The sequence below is a fragment of the Corvus hawaiiensis genome, chromosome 5, assembly GCF_020740725.1.
Source record: "Corvus hawaiiensis isolate bCorHaw1 chromosome 5, bCorHaw1.pri.cur, whole genome shotgun sequence".
NCBI lineage: Eukaryota > Metazoa > Chordata > Aves > Passeriformes > Corvidae > Corvus > Corvus hawaiiensis.
Genome location: NC_063217.1, coordinates 61,839,625 through 61,859,267, shown reverse-complemented (window position 1 = coordinate 61,859,267; position 19,643 = coordinate 61,839,625). Strand labels below are relative to the sequence as shown.

Sequence of the window (19,643 nt, the reverse complement as noted above, 5' to 3'; positions counted from 1 at the left end):
TTTTTAACCAGTTGTTACCTATCTTCATGGTATTCTGCATATTTTTCCTGATGCTGCATAGGTTGGTTGGTTTATAAGCTTCCGGTAAGATGTTCTGACTGATTCCTCTATTTCAGATGATTTTGCTGAGGTGCAAATGTTTCTGAGATGTTTCAACTCTTCCAGCATATGTTCAAAACCAGAATGATGTTTCAGTGCTTACTTTTCCTCCATGTGTTTTTCAGTGTTTATAGCAGTATTGAGGTTTGCAGGATAATAGGAGTTTGCTTATCTGCTGTCTTGCCAACCAGCAGGTGTGAGTGGGGATCATTCCCACCTCAAATGTTCAGTTACAAAGTTCCAGATTAACACTAATCTGACAAATTTTAGGTTCCAAAAGTAATCTGCTGTGTTTATAACGTATTCATACTGGTTGCACTGAAGAACAGAATTTCTGTTCCCTCAGTCCAAAACCTGTTAACTTACAAGGCATCATTTTTCTATAAATAAGTGTTCCAAAAATACATGTTGGTGGAGAAATGTCTCTATTTTTGTCGTGTTTTGTGTCTGCTTCAGCCAAGTTGGACTTTGCTTCTGCCTGTTGGGATTTTTGTGTTACACATATTTTTGTCTCTTCAGTTAGCATATTTCTCTGGTAAAAAAGGTCCTTTGCATTCCTTGAGTTGAGGAGGAATTGTATGTCCAGACTTTGTGGCAGTCAGAGCTGGATTGGTGGCTTTGAGACCACTCTGGAACAGGTCAGAGGAGTGGAAAAAATGCCTTAGTGGTATGATTGCACAAGCTTGGGCCAAATGGTTTCTTGGAGCCTGGATGTCTATGAATGAACCACCTGAAGGTGCTAATGCAGGTGTCTCCTTTCTAGCATAATACCTATATAGAGCCCAGTACTTTGATCTTCACTGTAACCAATGATTAGGGGTAATGAAATATGGCAAGATTGATTTATTTTCTGGAATGGCTATTCCTCATCTTGTAAAGCAGAAAGGTTTCTTTTACACATAAAGTGTTTTGTTTGGTCCTCAGCCCTGAAATGGCAATATATTTCTGCCTTCTACAAATTATTGAAAACCTTTTTCTGATATAAATGTTGCCTTTTTTCTCCAACCTAAGCAGGTACCATGGAGCAAGAACAGTTTGAGGTACGGAATTTCCAGCTGCTTTGATGGCTAGCAAACCCAAACTTGTTTTTGGAGATGAGATCTGTATTTATATGCAGATGGGGTGGTTTAAGACTTTGCATTGAAATTCAGAGGTGAAGGTGTATAGAGCCCAGCAGTCAAATACAGATTTCAGGTAGCCTTAGGGTTGGATGGTATTTCTTGATCTTTTTTTGCGAAGAGATGTCACAGATACCTCAATGATGAGGTTTTCTGCTCCTCCTAATTGGATGTTGATGCAGTATTTGCTACATGCCATTTGGCTTCTGAAAAGTCAGAATTACTCATTCAGTTCCCCAATCTTTTTCAAAAGCTGCTTTTAAACAAGTGGTGGATGTACCTATTCAAATGCTTACAACAGCAGGTTTACCTTTTGGTTCTCAGGATTGTGTGTGATAGTTTAAGACAAAATAAGAATTCATCTTTTCATTTTAGTTGTAAAAGACATGGAGTAAAGTGTAGAGAGGCAGACACCTTACATGAATGTGTGTGGCCAGTCTAAATAGCCTGTATTTGAGCTTTTTTGGCATTTACAATTCCTTAGCTCGTTTATTAGTTTATTACTGAGCTGAGAAAATGGAAGTCCTTAAATCTTGTTAAAGGCTTCCTTAAAGAAAAACAGTACTGAGAATTGGGTTCATGGTGGTGACACATCATAATGAGTGCTAAATAAAGATGAAGGAAGTGAAATTATCATCATCCAGCCAAAAATCACATTCTAGATGCAGTGTGGACAGTTTTGTTCCTCGTAGGAAAAGGAGGCACACATTTGCTTCCTTGTGCACTGTCTCATCTTTACTCTCTGTAAAAGTAACTTGTAGCTCCTTTCTGTTTCATCAAGGTGTGAGTTTTGTACACCATCCCCAGATGTCTGTGAGCAATGATTGCAGTCACATCCTTTGCCTCCATGTGTGCATGGGTAGTCCGTCATGCCAGGTATCCTGTGTTCTGTGCTATTGTTCCAAACAATGATGTTGAAGCAGGCTCTCCAGTCCCAAGGGTAGTCTGGATGGTGGGACTGCACTTGAGGTATTGAAGTTGTCTGTGCTTTTCTTGTGCGGAAATAGAAACGAAGAAAAGTGATGCGACTTGAGCCGTGGTGTGGAGAAGTACTACACACTATTTTCAGCTGGGGTAGGATTTAATACTTTGGTTTACTTTATTTTTTGGAGGTGGCAGAAAGAGTATTCGTAGCCTGGGAATATTTTGGTATAATACTGTAAGTAATTTTGGGAAATGTGGTTAATAATTAAAGCATTAGAAAATGCAGTGACAGAGTTATCTTCTAGATAACAAGTTCTACATAGTAAGTCAGGAGAAGAATAGCTATTTGCAGAAGTCAAAAGCAGTACTTTATTTTCTTATTTGAATGAAATGAAGTGCAAAAGGTTGATATAACTAAAGGTCATTTTCATTTAAGTTATTATTAAGTAAGAATATGTGCATTATTAGTCTTTAGCAAGACAACTCTCCTCCATCCCTGCATTATAGGTCAAAAGTATCACTGTTACTTAATTGTTGTCCTTTTACACGGAACATAAAACATTAACCTTCAGGAGGGTACAAACCACAGGAAATCTACTCTATCAGCACTTGCTATTATGTATCATTATCATGAATAATTTGTGGGAAATGGAAGAAGACTGATAGTCCATGTTTTATATCTTTCTCTTTCTCAATAAGCAGTTACTAAAGTTCTTCATATTTGTTGAAGCATTAGGAATTTGTGTTTGCAGAGATTTCAAGGCATTAAGGTCAGATTGAGTGTAAGAATAGCATTTCTAATATTGCAAATAATGAGGAATTGTATCTTTAATTGTCATCTGACAGGAGTTCAGAGAACAGGAAAAACATGTCCTGAATCAGGATAGCAAAGCTTTTTTTTTCTTCTTCTTAGAAGGTGTTAAAGCAAAAAATAGCTGCATTGAATTCTCAGGTTTGGATCCTACCCTGTGAACTGAGACATCTCTGTAAGCAGCTCTTCAACCTGTAGAAAGAGACCTGTACTAGGTAGGCCTCTGCACTCTCCTAAAAAAGTCAAGATTAAGTTTTTAGGTGGTAACATAAGATTCCTCGAGATAAGTTTTGAATTGTTTCAGCGCAAAGGAGAAAAAAACCCAACCATACACACAAAAGTCATGTCCTTGAAATAATAGTTTGACCTTGCAAATCCTTGCCTGCACACCTTCCTTAGCTTCCTTAATGATACTTAGCAATACAAAGGCGGGGTGGGAGTTGATGGTGTTTTCTTGTTGGGGGGATTTCTCAACGAAATAGTTCCTGTCTCAGCCAGATTACGGCTGTTTAACAAGAGGAAATCATGGTATGGGAATAGGCACTGTTACTACTGGGGCAGAACATGGAATTTGCTTCAGGCCCTGTCTTACAGGGACCGGGCAACATTCCCCAAAGGCGTGTGTGCCAGTTGAATCTGTCAGGGAGAGCTCATGCCATCCTTTTCATCCACACAGCTTGCTTGTGCATCATTTTCTTTGTGTGTGAGTAGTTGTTTTGTGTTTGGTGGCAGGACTGGTGGGGGGAAGGGAATGGGAGGAAGTAGTTGTGTTTCTCACTTCCCCTCCTGCTGATGTTTTTGTCTACAAAGAGAATTTTTTATTCCTGCTCAGTTCTAAGCACAAATGGATGTGTATCTAGCCAGTAACAGCTCTTTATTGTTTCCTTTGAAGGCCAGACAATGTCCTTTTGAATAGTGCATATTGGTGATCATCTTCAGAATGTTAGTATTAACTACATGGGTAGGGCATCTGAAATGCAGGAAGGAAATAACAGACCTAGTAGGGAGGGAACTGGCAGGTATGGAATTTACTGATCCTAATGGACTTCTGTGATTCATTATAACAAGAAGACTTAAATTTCATTTTCCTGAGGTAGTTGGGGTGAAGGTGTGTATTGGTGTCCCATTATAATCTGCAAAGAAAGAAGTTGATTCCTGTTTCACTGCTAAGCTGCTGATGTAATACCAGTATAGTGCCTGGAGAAACACTTGTGACTGTAATTACTAAGCAGATAATTACCTAGCTGCTTATTTAAATAACATCCTTTTGGAACTAGATGCACAGCTCGGACCTGTAATAGCTATTGTGAAAATGAGTGTGTCTCATGCAGCTTCTGTCTGTCTAGTTTTTTTTCTTCACAAATGTTTTGATAGCTCCAGTAGTATTACCCATACATTATCATACCATGTTAATGATTGTGTGTGTGTGTGTGTTTTGTTTTTCTTGCAGTGTCTGTCTTTGAGCTTTGTAAGTTGTTGGTATTTTCTCTTACGTAATTTATGATCATTTTTCCGACATCTTCCACTAACAGTAAAAATCACTTGAAAATGTTTTGAAGGATAGAAGTTACCTCTTACACTAACTCCTGTGAAACTTCTGGGGAATCTCATAGTTTCATCTTGTGGGATTCCCATATAAATTTAACAGAAAATTGAAGAACTTCAGTGAATGGCTTTATATCAGAGCTGCTCAAATGGGTCAGCCTGGCCTATGCTCACAGGGAAATGGGCAGCCATTTGACAGCCTGTGGAAAAAAACAAAGGACTGTTTTTAAAGTGAGGATGCTTATACTGTGCTTTCACTGCTTGCTTCATTTCTCCTCACAGGGAGATTCTTCTGCTTCTACCACTAAGAGAAAACCATAATGTTTGTTACAAGAGCAGTGGTTTTATTGTGCACGTTTGTAATCCGCTCATCAAGTGTCTTGTTTTAGTTTTGGTCCATACAGAGCATGATGCTCTGCAACTGCCATTAATTCACATTTTTAGCTCTAGTAGCAGAAGGTGGGTACAATAGGTTGAACTGCTTCAACCCTCCTGGTAAACCACATGCCTGTCACAGTGGGGCTGCATCACAGAAATTCCAATTGCTTAGTTTGCTTTTTCAGAATAACTTCTAACTTCTTCCTCGGCTTAAAGAAGCCAAACACCCAGCAGCTGAAATGTGCAACTCACAGGTTCCCTATGAAGAGTGTGCCTGCTTGGACCTGCTGGGGAAGAAACTCATCAGGGCTGTGTAGTAAAGAATGTGGGGCAGCAGCGGGATGTACATGCCAGAAGAGGGAATGCGAGGCAGGGAGGAGCCTCCTGTGCTGAGCATAGGTTTCTGTCCTTGCCTTCCACAAAACTCCTCTTTTGAGGTTTTTGGAGCTGCCCTCTAATTGCATCCTTTGTGTACTGGGTGCTTAGCTCTCAGATCACAAGCAGAGAGGAGAAGGACATCAGCTGGTCTCTAAGGGACACAATGCAAGTGAGCAGAAAGATTCAAGCATTACAAGATGGTAGGATTAGCTGCTCTGCAAAGTATCCTCAAATAGATACCACATTATTAGACATCATCAATTTTAGCTTAAGGGAGGGTGTGTGTGTGTTCATTGTGTGTATAGTGAGGCTGTTGCCGTGCCTGTGCTGTGGGGCAGATCTGTGAAAGGAAGTTGGTTTATTAGGTGTGATGCATTCTGATCTGGCAGGGCTGAGTGGGACAGAAGAATCCCTGAGGAAATGTGCTGCTGGGTGTGCAGAGCAGCCTTTCAGTTGAGGTTGCAGAACCAAGGTGTAGCATCATGCTCAGAGGGATGAAGTAACAAAATACTGCCCAGCTGCTCATGAAGCATCTGCTGAAAGAGTCAGGAGGCTCTTTGGGGACTGTAGGAAGTGAGTGTGCAATTTAAGACTCTACTGCAATGCATGTGCAGAGCCAGGCCAAATTCAAGCTCTACAACCAGTTACAAGACAGGTGTTCCCTAACTTTTGGGTTTGCTTCTCTTAATTGCTGAGCAGGGTGCTTGATTGTCATGTGCTATAAACAAGCAGTTGTGAACAGGTGAAGTGACTGTTACTGAAAATACTGGAATCTTTTCATTTTTAGCATTAAGGAGTCTGCCAGGTTTTAACAATGAATTCAAGTCACATGTGATGGTTGCAACTGACTGAGGATTGTGCAGATGCTTTCACTTATTAGAATAGGAAGACCCTTTCTTCTAGATGCTTTGTTGTTTATGGTAGAAGGTTTAGGTATACTACTTTCTCTTTTGCAGGCCTAAGCCTAAACAAAGAAAACCTCAGTCAAACTATTTATACAGGACAAAGTAGCAATATAACACTGTTCTTTCACTGTTCACTTTCACATATCTAAGATTTGGGCCTAATGCTGGAGGTCCCAGAGCCCACAGCTCTCTTCCTATAGATAATCTGTGCTGTGATAATCAGAGAAAATATCACTGGATTTGGACAAGCAAAAATAAATCACAGAAATTCTTTCAGCTTTCATGTACAATATATTTCAGATGGCATTGCATGGAACCCACGCTAGCATTTTTTCTAATAGGAGAGAAACACAGTCGGAGACAAGTCTGGAATAATTCCAGAAGTAGTATCTGCTCTGGAATTTGGTTACTTCTGAAAAAAAAAAAAAGAAAAAAAGAAGTAATTAATTGGGATGTTATTTATAGTATGTTGCATCCTTTCTCCTCTCCTCTCTGCCCAATCTTTTACATCGAGGTTGAATACATGCTTGTAGTGGGGAATAGACAGGAGGGACCATGACTGTTAGGGAAGTGAGGACTATTTTAATTGTTCTCTGCTTTTGGCATCCCTTTGGGTTAACTGCCCCAGTGGAGGTAAATAAATCACAGCTATGAAAGGGCATCCTAGTAGGCTCCTGTACACTAGGAAGATAGTGTGTAACATTTATTTGGACTTCTCTGACTATACAAAAATTGTCAGATCTATAACTACAAGTGTGTGGCTGAACCAGTGTAAATTTCTGTTTTAGGTGTATGCTTAGGATGAATAAAACAATAGGATTTAAAAGAAAAATTTGCCACACTAGCGAAAGTCCACAGCAGTTGTGGATTTGATGACAGTATGCATTGTGGGTGGGAATATAAAGTTCTCAGCATCTTGTGAATCATAAAACGAAATTTAAAATACTGTCTTTAAAAGATTTTATGAAAAAGAAGATACAGACTTTTTTCCTGCTGCTTAGGCAGTGAAGGTTTGGGTCTTTGAGCTCAGATTTGATATTTTGTTAGTTTACCTGTTACAGCAAGAGAAGCATTCCCAAACTGAGGAGTTTGGGAAAAGCTACAGGTTTTTGGAGGAAACTGTGTTGTTTTATTTTTAGCTGCATGATTAATGCTGATTCTAAGTCTTACCTGTGTTATTTCTTAGGGTTGATATGCTAAAAGACAACATCCAATTCTATCTAATTTTTCTTTAGTTGTGAAAAGCCAGTACACATTTCCAGCATGTACTGACAGATGCTGGTTTGTAACTTAGCTTTCTTGATGACTTCTCATTTCATGAATTATTTTTTGCATGGTACCAAAATGCTCATTGGCATTAGTTCCAAATGTTTTACTGTGTGTTAGTAAAATACTTTATGGTGAACATGTTCCAGAAAGGTATCTCTTTCTTGGGTTAGAGAGAGAATATTTCTTTATTGATGTTTCTTATTAGTAGTTAATTGCCTTCACTTTTACAAGTATAGCTCCAGTTTGTTATTGATGTTATTTTCCTGGCTTTAGCATCCAGCTAGTGTCTTTCATCACAACTTAATCTTTGGGTTGGAGTTCTTCAGTAATGTCTACTTTCCCTTCGTTACTCTAATTACAGCACCTTTGGAATCATCACTTCTCCTTTTATTAATTGACCCTTCATGGTAACCTCTCCTTTTGATAATTTAAACAAGTTCTTTAAGTTTCTTGCTACAAGGCATTTTCTACTCTTGAATGATTTTTATAGCTATTACTGACCTTTGATTTTTCAACTGCATTTAAGCAGTGAGATGTAGGCATTACAATTCTGTGGTGCATTTAATTATTAGTGGTCTTTACTTTGTATCACAGCTGAAACTGTTTCCCCTGTATTCCCCTTTACTCCTTCCCTAACTTGAATATGGTTGTGAGAATAGTCCCTTTTGCTGCAGTGTCCAGTTGGCTACATCTGTTTTACAGATTTATCTGCTCTGACCCTCACACCTCTTGTGCAAGGTCCTGCCTCTTAGACTTCAGTCTCACTGCTGGAAGACTGAGGTGTTATTCTGCAGAGCCAATAGCTGAGGTGTGAGATGAACGATAGCTCCATTGAATAGCTTTGTGTCTTTGCCATAGAGAAGTCAGGAGAAAATCTATGCTTGTCTCTGTATGATAAAGCCAATGTCTGAGAGAGTTTGAAGGTGTTGTGTGATTAGATTTTAAAGTACTGTTTTTATTCTGGAATTAATTTGAGAATACTTTGCGTTATGTAGATAACACTGTTGTAAATGCTGTGGGATGTGCACCAAAGGATTGTAAAACTCGTCCAAAAAAATATACCAGAGCATTTTGGAGTGTTCAAAGCAGGGCCAGCCGTGCTTTCTAAAGTTGGAAAATATGGGATGTTTTTCTCTTTCAAGTTGTTGGCTTTAAATCCTCCAGGCACGTCCTAATCAATGCCTAGCATATAAAATTAGCTAATGCTCTTAACTGCAGTGTGGTACTTATTGTGAGAGAGGGTGCTGTGTATTTAAAGGCTTTGATGGAATAATGCCTCAATCTCCTGTACTCAGCAAGTTCATTTTCCTTTCTGAGCAGGATACAAGGGAGCTTCCAGAAGTCAGCCAAGATGAATATGGTGAAGAGGATCATGGGCCGGCCCCGGCAGGAAGAGTGCAGCCCCCAGGACAACGCGCTGGGCCTGATGCATCTGCGGCGCCTCTTCACGGAGCTCTGTCATCCTCCAAGGCACATGACCCAGAAAGAGCAGGAAGAAAAACTTTACATGATGTTACCAGTATTCAACAGGGTAAGCTGGGCAATTTGCAAGAGGTGTTTTCTTTATTTGAATTGTCTGCTCATATTTTGTATTCCCAAGACTTTTTGGTTCTAGCGCAACGGATTTTCTCCCATTGCCATCCTTTCAGTTTTCCCTTTCTTCTCACACAGTGTTGTGTTAGGGGATAAACTTACCTTTGGAGATTCCCTTTTCTTACCACTTTTTCTCAAGTGCAATCCACAGATGCATGTAGGCTGACAGCTTTTCTGCAGTGCTCACTGTTATTAGTCATCTGATTTCCAACCTAAACTTTGGTAGCAAGTTATGCCCACTTTTTTTGTGTGACAGCGCTGTCCTCGAGTCTAAATAGCTCTTCTCCCTTCTTTGCGTTTATTGTACTGATGCATATTTAGACATAATAATCATAATGTGTCCTGTCAGCTTGGTTTTGCTAGGCTACATGAGCTGAACAGTTTTAACCTCCTCATGTGATATATTTTCTATACTCTCATCACCCTTATAGGCTTTTTACTGTGTATTGAGTCTGAATCCCCCTTCGTGGACAAGGGAGATTTTGAACAAGCAATCTGTAGGGAAGATATAATAGTCACTTTTACAGTGGCATTCATATTTCACTACTCCGTTGTACTCAGGCAACAAGATTTTGTTTGGAGGCAGTACTATGGCAACTGTCACTGGAATTAATAGGAACTAAATCATAATGTCTTATATCACTCAGTTACACTGTCAGGTTATTGTGAATAATAATTCTGATGGTAGTTTTAGGGTCTTGAAAGACCAGTAGGTACAGATCTATCTAGCTTTCTTTTTTTTTCCCCTGCTGTGACCTAAACTCTTGCTCCTGAAGTTGTTCTTGGGTGATGGATTTGTGCTTGTATATGCTACCACAGAGAACTGGATTAATGCAAAAACTAAACTGATGTTTTGTTGAAAGTATGGCTTATGAAGATGTTAGACACTGAGCTGCTTGCGTGCTTGTGCTGGTTTTGGCTGGGATAGAGTTAATTTTCTGTATAGTATCTAGTGTGGGCTATGTTTTGGATTTGTGCTGGAAATAATCCTGAAAAATATGGGGATTTTTTTTTTGTTGCTGAGCAGGGCTTACACAGAGCCAAAGCCTTTCTGCTCCTCACCCCACCCCACCAGTGAAGAGGCTAGGAGTGCGCATGGAACTGGGAGGGGACACAGTGACCCCAGCTGACCCAGTGGATACATATGGTGTCAGGCTCAGCATATAAAACGGGGGAGAAGGAGGTGGAGGGGTGTTCAAAGTGATTTGTCTTCCCAAGTCACTGTTATTCATGATGGGGCCCTGCTCTCCTGGAGATGGCTGAGCACCTGCTTGCCCATGGAAAGCAGTGAATGAATTCCTTGTTTTGCTTTGCTGGCTTGCGTGGCTTTTGCTTTCCCAAGCATCTTTATCTCAACTCATGGGTTTTCTGCCTTTTACCCTGCTGTTTCTCTGCCCTATTCCACCTGAGAGCAATGAGCAGGTGTGGTGCTTAGCTGCCAGTTAGGGTTAAACTACAACAGTGCTGTGTAGAAAATTAATCCTAGTCAGAACATAGGATTACTAGGATTTTCGGTTGACTGGGTAGTGTGCTTTAGTGGATGGATCACTTGAATACCATTCTGTTGCCTTAGGTCTTATTTCTGCTGGTAACCTGTTGTGTGAGTTTGGGAGAAGTAAGCTCAGTTCATATACCTCCTTTTTAATTTATCTCCTTGGATTATATGCCTTTTAGTTACGGACTTTCTTGATTTGTTATTACAAATTAGCACAGTGGAATCTTAATCTTGCTTTGAGCCCATGAAGGTTATTTTGATGCAGTTATGCTTAGAAATCTCCCTCTGGTGGTTACATGAGGCTGATGCTTCTGGAAAGTAGAATGCCCCCACTTGAGCTTCTTCAGCACTTAACTCTGATCTGCAGGTGGAGAAGAATTTTTTCTTAGCCTTTGTGGTAACTACTGGCAGTAACATTATATCTATAGAAATTGCAGTTGGTGATATTGCTGGGTTTAAGTAGAACTAGTGTAGCGACGCACGTACAGTAGTCTAAGGAAAGACTTTGATTATACTGCTGAGATGAAAAAGACCAGTTTTAATCTCTCAGTTGTTTCTGCCTTTTCTCTTTTCCTGTTTCCTTCCTTAATACAATTCCCCCTCCCCACCCCCCCCTTTACGCCACTTGCTGGCTTTGTCCTAATTCTCAGCCCCTCCTCTGGACTCTGGTGAAGTCTAGTTGAAGTTACTTCTTGTCTTTGCACCACTTGTTCTCACTGTTCTTCATTCAGCTCATGTGTTGAAGCATTCTGAAAACTAAATCAGTAGCCCCAAATTTTGTTGTTATTTCATCAAAATCAGCTCTTGTCTAAGTAATCTTGGGTACCATTTGCATTCTTGAAGAGATGATGGTTTCTGTGATTTCTATTTGTGTGAATGCATCTCAGAAACTTTTCCTCAGTTTTCTTCTTGTTTATAGTAGCTTTTCCTTCCCCAGGTTCCCCATGTCTCTTTTCTATTCTTTACAGAATCCATCTAGTTTTGTTTATGGGCTCTTTTCTCTGAGTGCTAGAGACTCTTTTGTATCCTTCTTTACTGAAGCGAACTTGATGCTGAAAGCACATTCCTATGTGTTTGCCAGATGTTTTATTTTTCAGTCCTAGTTCTGGTTGTTTTCTTCCTCTTTCCTCTTTTTTTCACCTCCATCAGTTTCCTAGTTTAGTTTTAACATCACTGTCCTTCGAGCTCTACCTGCTCTGAGCTTGTGAGCTTCATGGAGCTGTCCTTCATGCCACAAATACAGGCTGTTGCCAGATGTTGTCGCTTCAGTTTTCAATCTCTAAAATCTGGATCATAGCTTGGCATATTGAGGAAAGCAGGTGTTGTTTCTGCTCTTTCACTTCCTTTCTTGCAGACCTTGATAACTATTATCAGTCATCGATGAACTGGGATAGTGTGACCCAAAAAAACCTGATTTTTCTTGATCAGTCAGGTCTCATCCTGTCACTGTTATAGGGGGATTTTTTCCTTGCATTTCATGTAAATACATTCTGGCTTTCCTGTGTTCAAGAGGCTGAGCAGTTGTGATGCCCTCTATTGCTACTTTCACAGTTTACCTTTTTAGATTCCTGGTTAATGCCGCCTTCTTCTTTTGATGTTTACATATACAATCTGCTGTGGCTTCCTCGGCTTATCTAGTTTTATGTCTTCTGGAGTGTCAACTCTTGATGGTACAGCTTGTTTTGGAACAATCCTGCTAGCTTAGTAGCTCTTCAGGTCATAGCAAGGCAAACTCTGATTGGAATAAAAAATAGTACAAGAAAAAATCTCATTTTCTAGAGAGTCTTGAAAGAGATTTTTCAGTGGCAGATATGGTAAATCTTGGTTCACTCTCAAATTCTGACACAACTTTTCTCTGAGAAGGGGTACTTTTGCTGTCAGGACATTAATAAAACATTATTAGAAGATCCTTTCTAAAATTTTTCTTGTTTCTCAGACATAATCCTTAGCTGCAGATGTTTTAAGTGATCAGTTAATAAGCTTCATTCAAATTCAGACTCTGAATCCATCCATAGTTACTTTGTATGGTTGTCTTTATTCTGTTGAAGATTTTTAAGTGTGATTGAGTACTTTTTCTGTTACTGCCTTAAGCAAAGATTATGATGGTGTATCATAAAAGCATTATCTGTTACAAGATTGGGATGTCTGTGTTAGGAGGAGAGACTCCAAACAAATTGTGAAGCTCAGATCAAAACTTCTGTGCCATCCCTTAATGTGTACTCCAGAATGTCTCTTATATCAGAGTGGTGAGCTGTTAGAGGCGGGAGCTGCATGTGTTTGGCTGGAATCACTGTGTGTGTGTGTACAAAATGCAGTAAGGAGTTCTGTGAGAAGCATTATTTTTGCTGAGTGCAGAGATCTAGAGTGAAGAAGGTAACTCTGCTTCCCAGAGGCATCCAAGTGGCCAGCAGCAGGCAGCCAGTTAAGTAATGAGGGTATCCAGGAGCTCTTTTGAGGCTTTCTTGCTTAGCTGTGGGGTTGAGTTTTTTCCTCTCATTAGAGGCATCTCAAGTTTTTTGTGAAATGCAGCTTCATTTCCTTTTTTTTTTTTTTTTTATTTGGAGGATTATTAATCAGTAAATTCCGCAGAGCTAAAGCATTCTTAAGTTTGGTTTATAGATAGAGCATGTCTCAAACGTGCTGTGGATAAAACCATCTTGCTAGTTCTGGTAATGAGTGGGTTTACAGACCATTTATTTTTCTTCATTGTTCAGGGAGGCGTATGAAATGATGAATCACATAGTAAAGAAAAGCTAAATTGGTGCATAATTAACAAAAGATTGGCCCCTTGGAAGAGTACTCAAAAGGCTCCTTTCAGAGTTCAGTGAGTTTGTGGAAGCACTGCTCTACCAACGTGGTAGTAACACTTGTGCAGTATGTGAGAAAAGTAGATGGAATGATGAAGAGGCTGGTGTTGAATAAGTGGTACATTGTTACATTGTCTTGAAAGAGCCTGCTTTTCCTTATTAAAAAGACGATTTACTGGTAAAATGTGTAACGTCCTGGTCTTGGTTTTTACTACCACTTTTAGTCAGAGGGTATATAAATATCCAATGGAAATGCTTATTTACATAGTGCAAACTTGGTTATGGGGCAACTAATTAAAATCCACTTGACCTCAGTTGCCCTTCTGCTGTAACTTTGAGTTCTCTGCATTTCCTGGGAACTGCTGACAAATCTGAGCAAGCTCAGGACAGGTAACAGGGCCACTAGTTTTTCCTCTTCACTTGGTCTGGGTGAAAGAGCTTTAAAGAATTAGTGACAAGATGACAAGATGCTAATGTGCATTCTGGCCTAGATAATCTTGCTTACGTTGTATCAGTGAGCATGCAAGCCTCAATGCCCTCTTCCCTTCGTACTGCCTTGTGGAAGTTAGGGGCTCTTGGATGAATTGGGAGCTGATGCAAACAACTGCAAAAGGAGGTCTTGTGAAATATTTAGGGAATCTTGGATTGTCTGTACTAGGAATGTTGTGTAGTCTGTAATCCAAATGAGGGGATTTTTTTTGGTCCACAGAAAACAGTTGTCTGCCTGTAATGTCTGGTCTCCCATTTGCTTGCTTTAGTGGTAATAGTGGTTGAAATTTCCAGTATGAGAAATACTTATGCCTTTGGTGAAAACTATTTTTATTTTGAGGAAACTGAGTGTTCAATTTCAGTGCTGTATTTCTGGCTCCATTTCATCATGACTTTGCAATGCAAGTAGACAGGAAAAATATTTTTGGCTGTTTTGTGATGTGCCAGAGCAACTGATACTAAGGGAGGTAAGAAGTCAAACTTAGCAAAGGTTATTCTTTCTTCTGCCTTTTAAGTTTTCTTCAGTGACTTAGGGGTTCCAAGGTAAGTTGGCACCACAATTACTTTGCATCCCTGTTGGCTGTAATCATGGATTTCACTGGATGTCTCTGGACTTGAGAATGACCTCAGCCAAGTAGGTCAGCAGCTCAGCTGTAATAGGATAACTGGGTCACCCAGAGAAAGGAGACAGGGGCAAAACAGCTGTTGAGTCCGAATCAGTTGTACTGTTGTAGAACACATAGTCCTTCTGAGAGGCCAGTATAACCTGTTGAACTTAAGTTTTGCTAGAAAAATACTGTCATATTTTATGCCTGTCAGGGACACTCCTGAAGGTTACATAAATACCTGTATGGGAGAAAAATCGAAACAAGCAGGGACTGTTCAGGTGTTGAGCAGGCTATTCTGTTTCTTCAGCACTAACACAAGTGATGATACCGTAATTTGGGTTGCATGCTTTGTTTGATAATGAATATCGTAGGTTTATTGTGACCATTTTAGTGCAAGTTTTACATTGGCAGTGTGGATAAAGACTCCTTTTTGTGTGCAGTCTTGAATGAAGAGTAAATTACTGCAGCAACTAGCTAATCCATTTTGAGATAATGTGTTCCACAGCTTAGTGCGATACGACAGAGTTAACACATTTCTTCCTGTTATATGTGATTTAATACATTATTTGATAACATAATCAATGCTTAATCATGAAGAATAAGTTACTAGAATTAAGTGACAATTTATTAAAAAAAAGTCTGCTGTTATGTTCAGAAGGATCTCAAAAGAGGAGAGTAAGTCCTTGGGATATCAGCAACATGGGAGGCTTCCTGGTATTGTCAGTTTATTGAGGAAGGACGTAACAGGGCAGTTCCAATTCTTAGTCCTTTTAAAAGATTTTATGTACGTCATTCGATTTAGGTCTAGTAGATAGTAAAGGAGTTGATCTTAAAAACAGAAGTCCTGTTGGAGAATTTGGTCTGGTACCTGATCTTTACCCCAGACTGCAGTCTCAGTCTTTCGGGGCTCTGTGGGGCTTTCATCTTGTGAGAAAATTTACAACTCTCTTTTCCCCTCCATTCATCAGATCTTACCTCCTGAAATGAGGTCTGAATTCCAACTCTGAACATACTGTAGAGCCTGCACTGTGCAAACCAGTGCAGTGATGAATGCTGCAGCATGAAAAACTTGTAATCTCCATAGGAATACTTCTTCACAAAGGAACATGGTAGTTTGTAGTGATCCTTGTAAACTGAATGATTTTAATGCATCCATTTTTCTCTTGGTTCAGGTGTTTGGAAATGCTCCTCCAAGTACAATGACAGAGAAATTTTCTGACCTCCTGCAGTTTACTACTCAAGTGTCACGATTGATGGTGACTGAAATTCGACGGAGAGCATCGAATAAGTCCACAGGTATTGCATGGGGCACAAGGGTGGGCTTTCCCACATCTGTGCATCGTGATTTTCAGATCAGTCAGAATGCTATGAGCTGCCATTCACAGCAACTGTGCAGGCTCAGAAAATGAATTCTTCACAATGAAAATGTGTTGCCTTTTGTTTCTTTGGACTAAAAGAGAGAGGAGGAGAAAGAGGTTAGAGGTTTCCTCCCTGAGTTATGGAGAAAGCTGAGTTCCACAAAATTCCAAGAGATGAGAAAGAGAGAGGAGTGAATTGAGTTGCGTGACCTCCTAGGAGAAGGGGGCCAAGAACCTGCATGTGGACAGCTGCTGTATTTCGCCTGAGGTGCCTGTTGGTGGTGTGTTGTGTCACTTGGAGATGCCAGCATTCCAAAACTGTGCATTTTAAATTAGCTGCTGGCCTGGAAACTAATAAGATGTGAAAATACAGCAAGTCCTGCATTAGGACCAACACTGCCAGCCCTAGAAAAATGTCAGTGGACTCCTCTTTTTCTCTGATTATTAAATGTCAGGGTGAGATTTGGTTCTGTTGCACCCTGGATGTGTCAGAACCTGATGTCGTATTGGCAGTTGCGTAACTGAGGACAATGCACCAACAGGGCAGTTTCATTAGCTTTCCTCTTAGACTTCCTTTTCTGAAGAGGAGTCCTTCCAAGAAGTATCAAGTCTTTGCCTACTAGATAATTTTAAGATCTGTGCTGTGTTCTCAGTTTGGATTTGGTGGTAAATGAGGACTGGAAAAGGCTGTGAAAATTATTATGCAGGAAGTCAGGAGTCACAAACTGTGCCAATTACAATATATTTCCATTTTAAGTAGAGTGACTAACAGTGAAACAGTGAAACATTCCAGATGGCTAAACAGATATCATAGACAAAACCTGTTCTCTATGGGTAAACAGGCGCAAAATGTCTTTTCTTTGAGTATTGGGGGGAAATAAATGTCCAACAGCCATGCTGGCAGAACGGTGATGTTTGCTTGACCTTTTTTCCTGGGGAACATTTGTTGTGCCTGCTAGTCTATTACTTCATCCATACCTCTGCTTGTTGCTCCAAGATAATCCAGTTCTTAAAACCTCACAAGTTGGAGGTAGATTTTTGTTGGTGGTGGTGGTTTGGGGTTTTTTCATGTTTTCCACCTCACCTAGAAACTTGACCACAATGACTAAAAAGACAGTTTGGTGCACTTCTAAGCTTTAAGGTAATGAATACCAATGTTTCTGTTAAAACAGAAAGCAGTCATTTTTCCTCTGTTATCAGGATTGCTGTTACTCTGGTCAGTAAACCCTTTTTAGACCTCAAGAAAGCCTCATGGGTCCATGTTCTGCAATTGCGTCGTGACTCTTGGTGAGACCAGTGAGTTGAGGTTTCCTCTCCAGAAATGACCTATTAACAAGCTGTTAAAACTCAGTTTATAGACTTCTGTGTTAAAATTACTAGAGCTAGATACACACTTCCTGTGATGCTGATTAAAAAAACCCAGAAATTATTGGTTTCTTAGAATATGTTTTATGCTAAAGACATAATATTGTGTCTGTGGATTGTGAAGACTCTTGCATAATTTTTTTTTGAACTTTTATTCTTTTTCTGTCTCAAACAAAAAGATATAACATACCTTAGTAGTCGTTGACGGATAATTATATCTCCTAGTGTGTTTTTAAAATTATAAAACTTTGGTGACAACAACATGCAGGAAATGTCTCTGGTAATATGCAAGTGCGAATTCCTGATGGTGTGAAATGCTCCATGTAAATAAAGAAAATAGCTAAGCCTGTTTTAGAGACAAGCTTTCCATACATTCAAAAGTCAACTTTCGATAGTTAATGACAGGGAAGAAATTTTGTAAGAACTTCATTTCTATAAATGTGTTGCCAGTATTTCACAGTGGGGAATATGGTATGGTTAAATCTTGCCTGTCAGTATGTTGTGGTCGAGGTTTTTTTTCCTCTGCTTTTGTGTTTTTTCTACTCCATCTGATAATGGAACACAGGGCAATTATTTTTATCAGGCCTTTGAATATTTATGCTAATAGCTATGTGAGTAATGCCTGCTATGGTGGAGGCATATCTCAGTTATTCTTGGCAGACTGTAGTAGTTTTCTCAGAACAGTGTTTTGTGATTCAGTAGTAACTGTGCCAGCACCCTGTCTTAAGTGGTTTCTGAACATTGCCATTGTAGTTGTGTGTTCAGCTGCAGTTTCAACTGCCTTATTTCTCTGGTAGGGATGTAATCTTGGAGTAAGAAAAATGAAGCAGTTAAATCTGAGTTAAATTATCTTGCAGGTTTCAGTCTTTGCTGTACAACAGTGATGATTTTCAGGTGACAGCAGTAACTGTTTATGAGGATTAGTGACTAGTTTCCCTTGCCATGGAGTATCTAGTCTGTTTAGAAGATGGTGGGGTCATGGGTGAGATAGCTCTATATACTTGAGATTTTTAGCTGCCACATTTTCCACAACTAAGTCCGATTTTGTGTCTGAATTGATCAAAAAGTTGTGGTAATATTATATATATAAAATATATGTTAAAATGTCTATTTCTAGTGTAGTCTCAGTTCTGAAATTAACCTTTCTTTTGGAAGCAAGTGCATCTAGCTCAGAGCTGAAAAAGACTTCTGAAAAAAGGAACAGGGACAGCTGGAATCTTGGTAGAACCACTGTGGCTACTAATTACTACTTTGGCTGGAAGGAAAGCAACACTTTCATTTAATGTATTTTTCTAAAGACATACCCTGGGTGCAGTTGGTGGTTCTGTGATTTTGCAGATATTCCAGCAGCATGTGTTTAAACTAAAGTTTCTGGGGAAGGAATCAGAGAATATCCTGAGTTGGAAGGGAGCCACAAGGATCATCAAGTCATTAAGTCAGTGGCCCATACGTGGACTGAACCCACAGCCTCGGTGTTATTAGCACCAGGCTCTGACCCACTCCTCTCTTTCACTCTAAACAGCTTCTCATATTTCGTTAGTTGAGGGTGTGCAAACCTGTGATTTGGTACCTGGTAGTGCTTATTCCATTTTTGCTAAAATGGATTTCTATTTCTGTCCTCCATTGTCTGCATCTGAGCGCACCAAATAACATCCAGTCAGGGCCCATTATTTAATGCATTAACATTTATCCTAGGGAGATTCAGAATGATTCCCTAAGTGATGGGCAGTCCTGCAACCTGGAAAGTCATACCCTAGTCAGATATGAGTAAGTGGTAGTGATGACAGATGAAACTGTGAAGAAGGGTAGAAAATTGAACAATGAGAAAGCAAAGTAGTACATCACAGAGCTGGAACTTTTTAGCCTTCTTTCAAATTCAACTTCAAAAGTTAGGTTGTTTGGATTTTTTTAGGATTTATTTAATGTACTAGTCTGTGTACATCACTGTTTTGTGTACTTTTAGAGTTCAATTTAGTTGTATCTCTGTTAATTTCAGTCAGTTTTTCATTTCATATTTACAATATTTTCTGTATTTATTTGTTTCAGTATTTACTATTTAATGCTAAATTTCTTTTTACTGTGCTACTAGACTGTTCAGCTAATCCTTCCTAACTCCAGAAACAACACTTTCACTTATTGTTTATACCCACTGAATGTTGTAGTGATTTGCTCTTTTTTAAAGGTTTTTTTGAAGGGGGGCAGGGAGAGAGGAGGTGTTTTCTATTTGGGGTTTTTTCACCATTCTTTTTAGTTTTTAGGGGTTTTTTTTCTTTGTTTGGTTTTTTTGGTGGTTTTTTGTTGTTGTTTGGTTCTTTAAGGTTTTTTTAGTTTGTGGTTTTTTTGGGGGGGAGGGGCAATACCCTCTGGTTTCTTTCTTTTCCTCTTAATTTCACAGATTTACTCAAACTGTTTCTCCACTGAAAATGCTTTGAATTTCTTTAGGCATTTATCTAGCAGATCTGCTGAAAGACTGGCATTATCTCATCTTCAAACCATTTTGG

General features: G+C 39.5%; 1 protein-coding gene across 9 annotated transcripts in view; it reads left to right on the top strand.

The window, feature by feature from the left end:
• The window catches only part of WDFY3 (WD repeat and FYVE domain containing 3), a 152,655-nt gene that overhangs the window by 40,783 nt on the left and 92,229 nt on the right, over positions 1–19,643 (top strand). For all 9 annotated transcript variants that reach the window (XM_048304684.1, XM_048304683.1, XM_048304676.1 and 6 more), the window contains 2 exons: positions 8,748–8,958; positions 15,592–15,715. In XM_048304684.1, coding sequence (XP_048160641.1) covers positions 8,779–8,958; positions 15,592–15,715 — 304 coding nt within the window. In that variant the 5' untranslated portion in view covers positions 8,748–8,778. The remainder of the gene's footprint in view (positions 1–8,747; positions 8,959–15,591; positions 15,716–19,643) is intronic.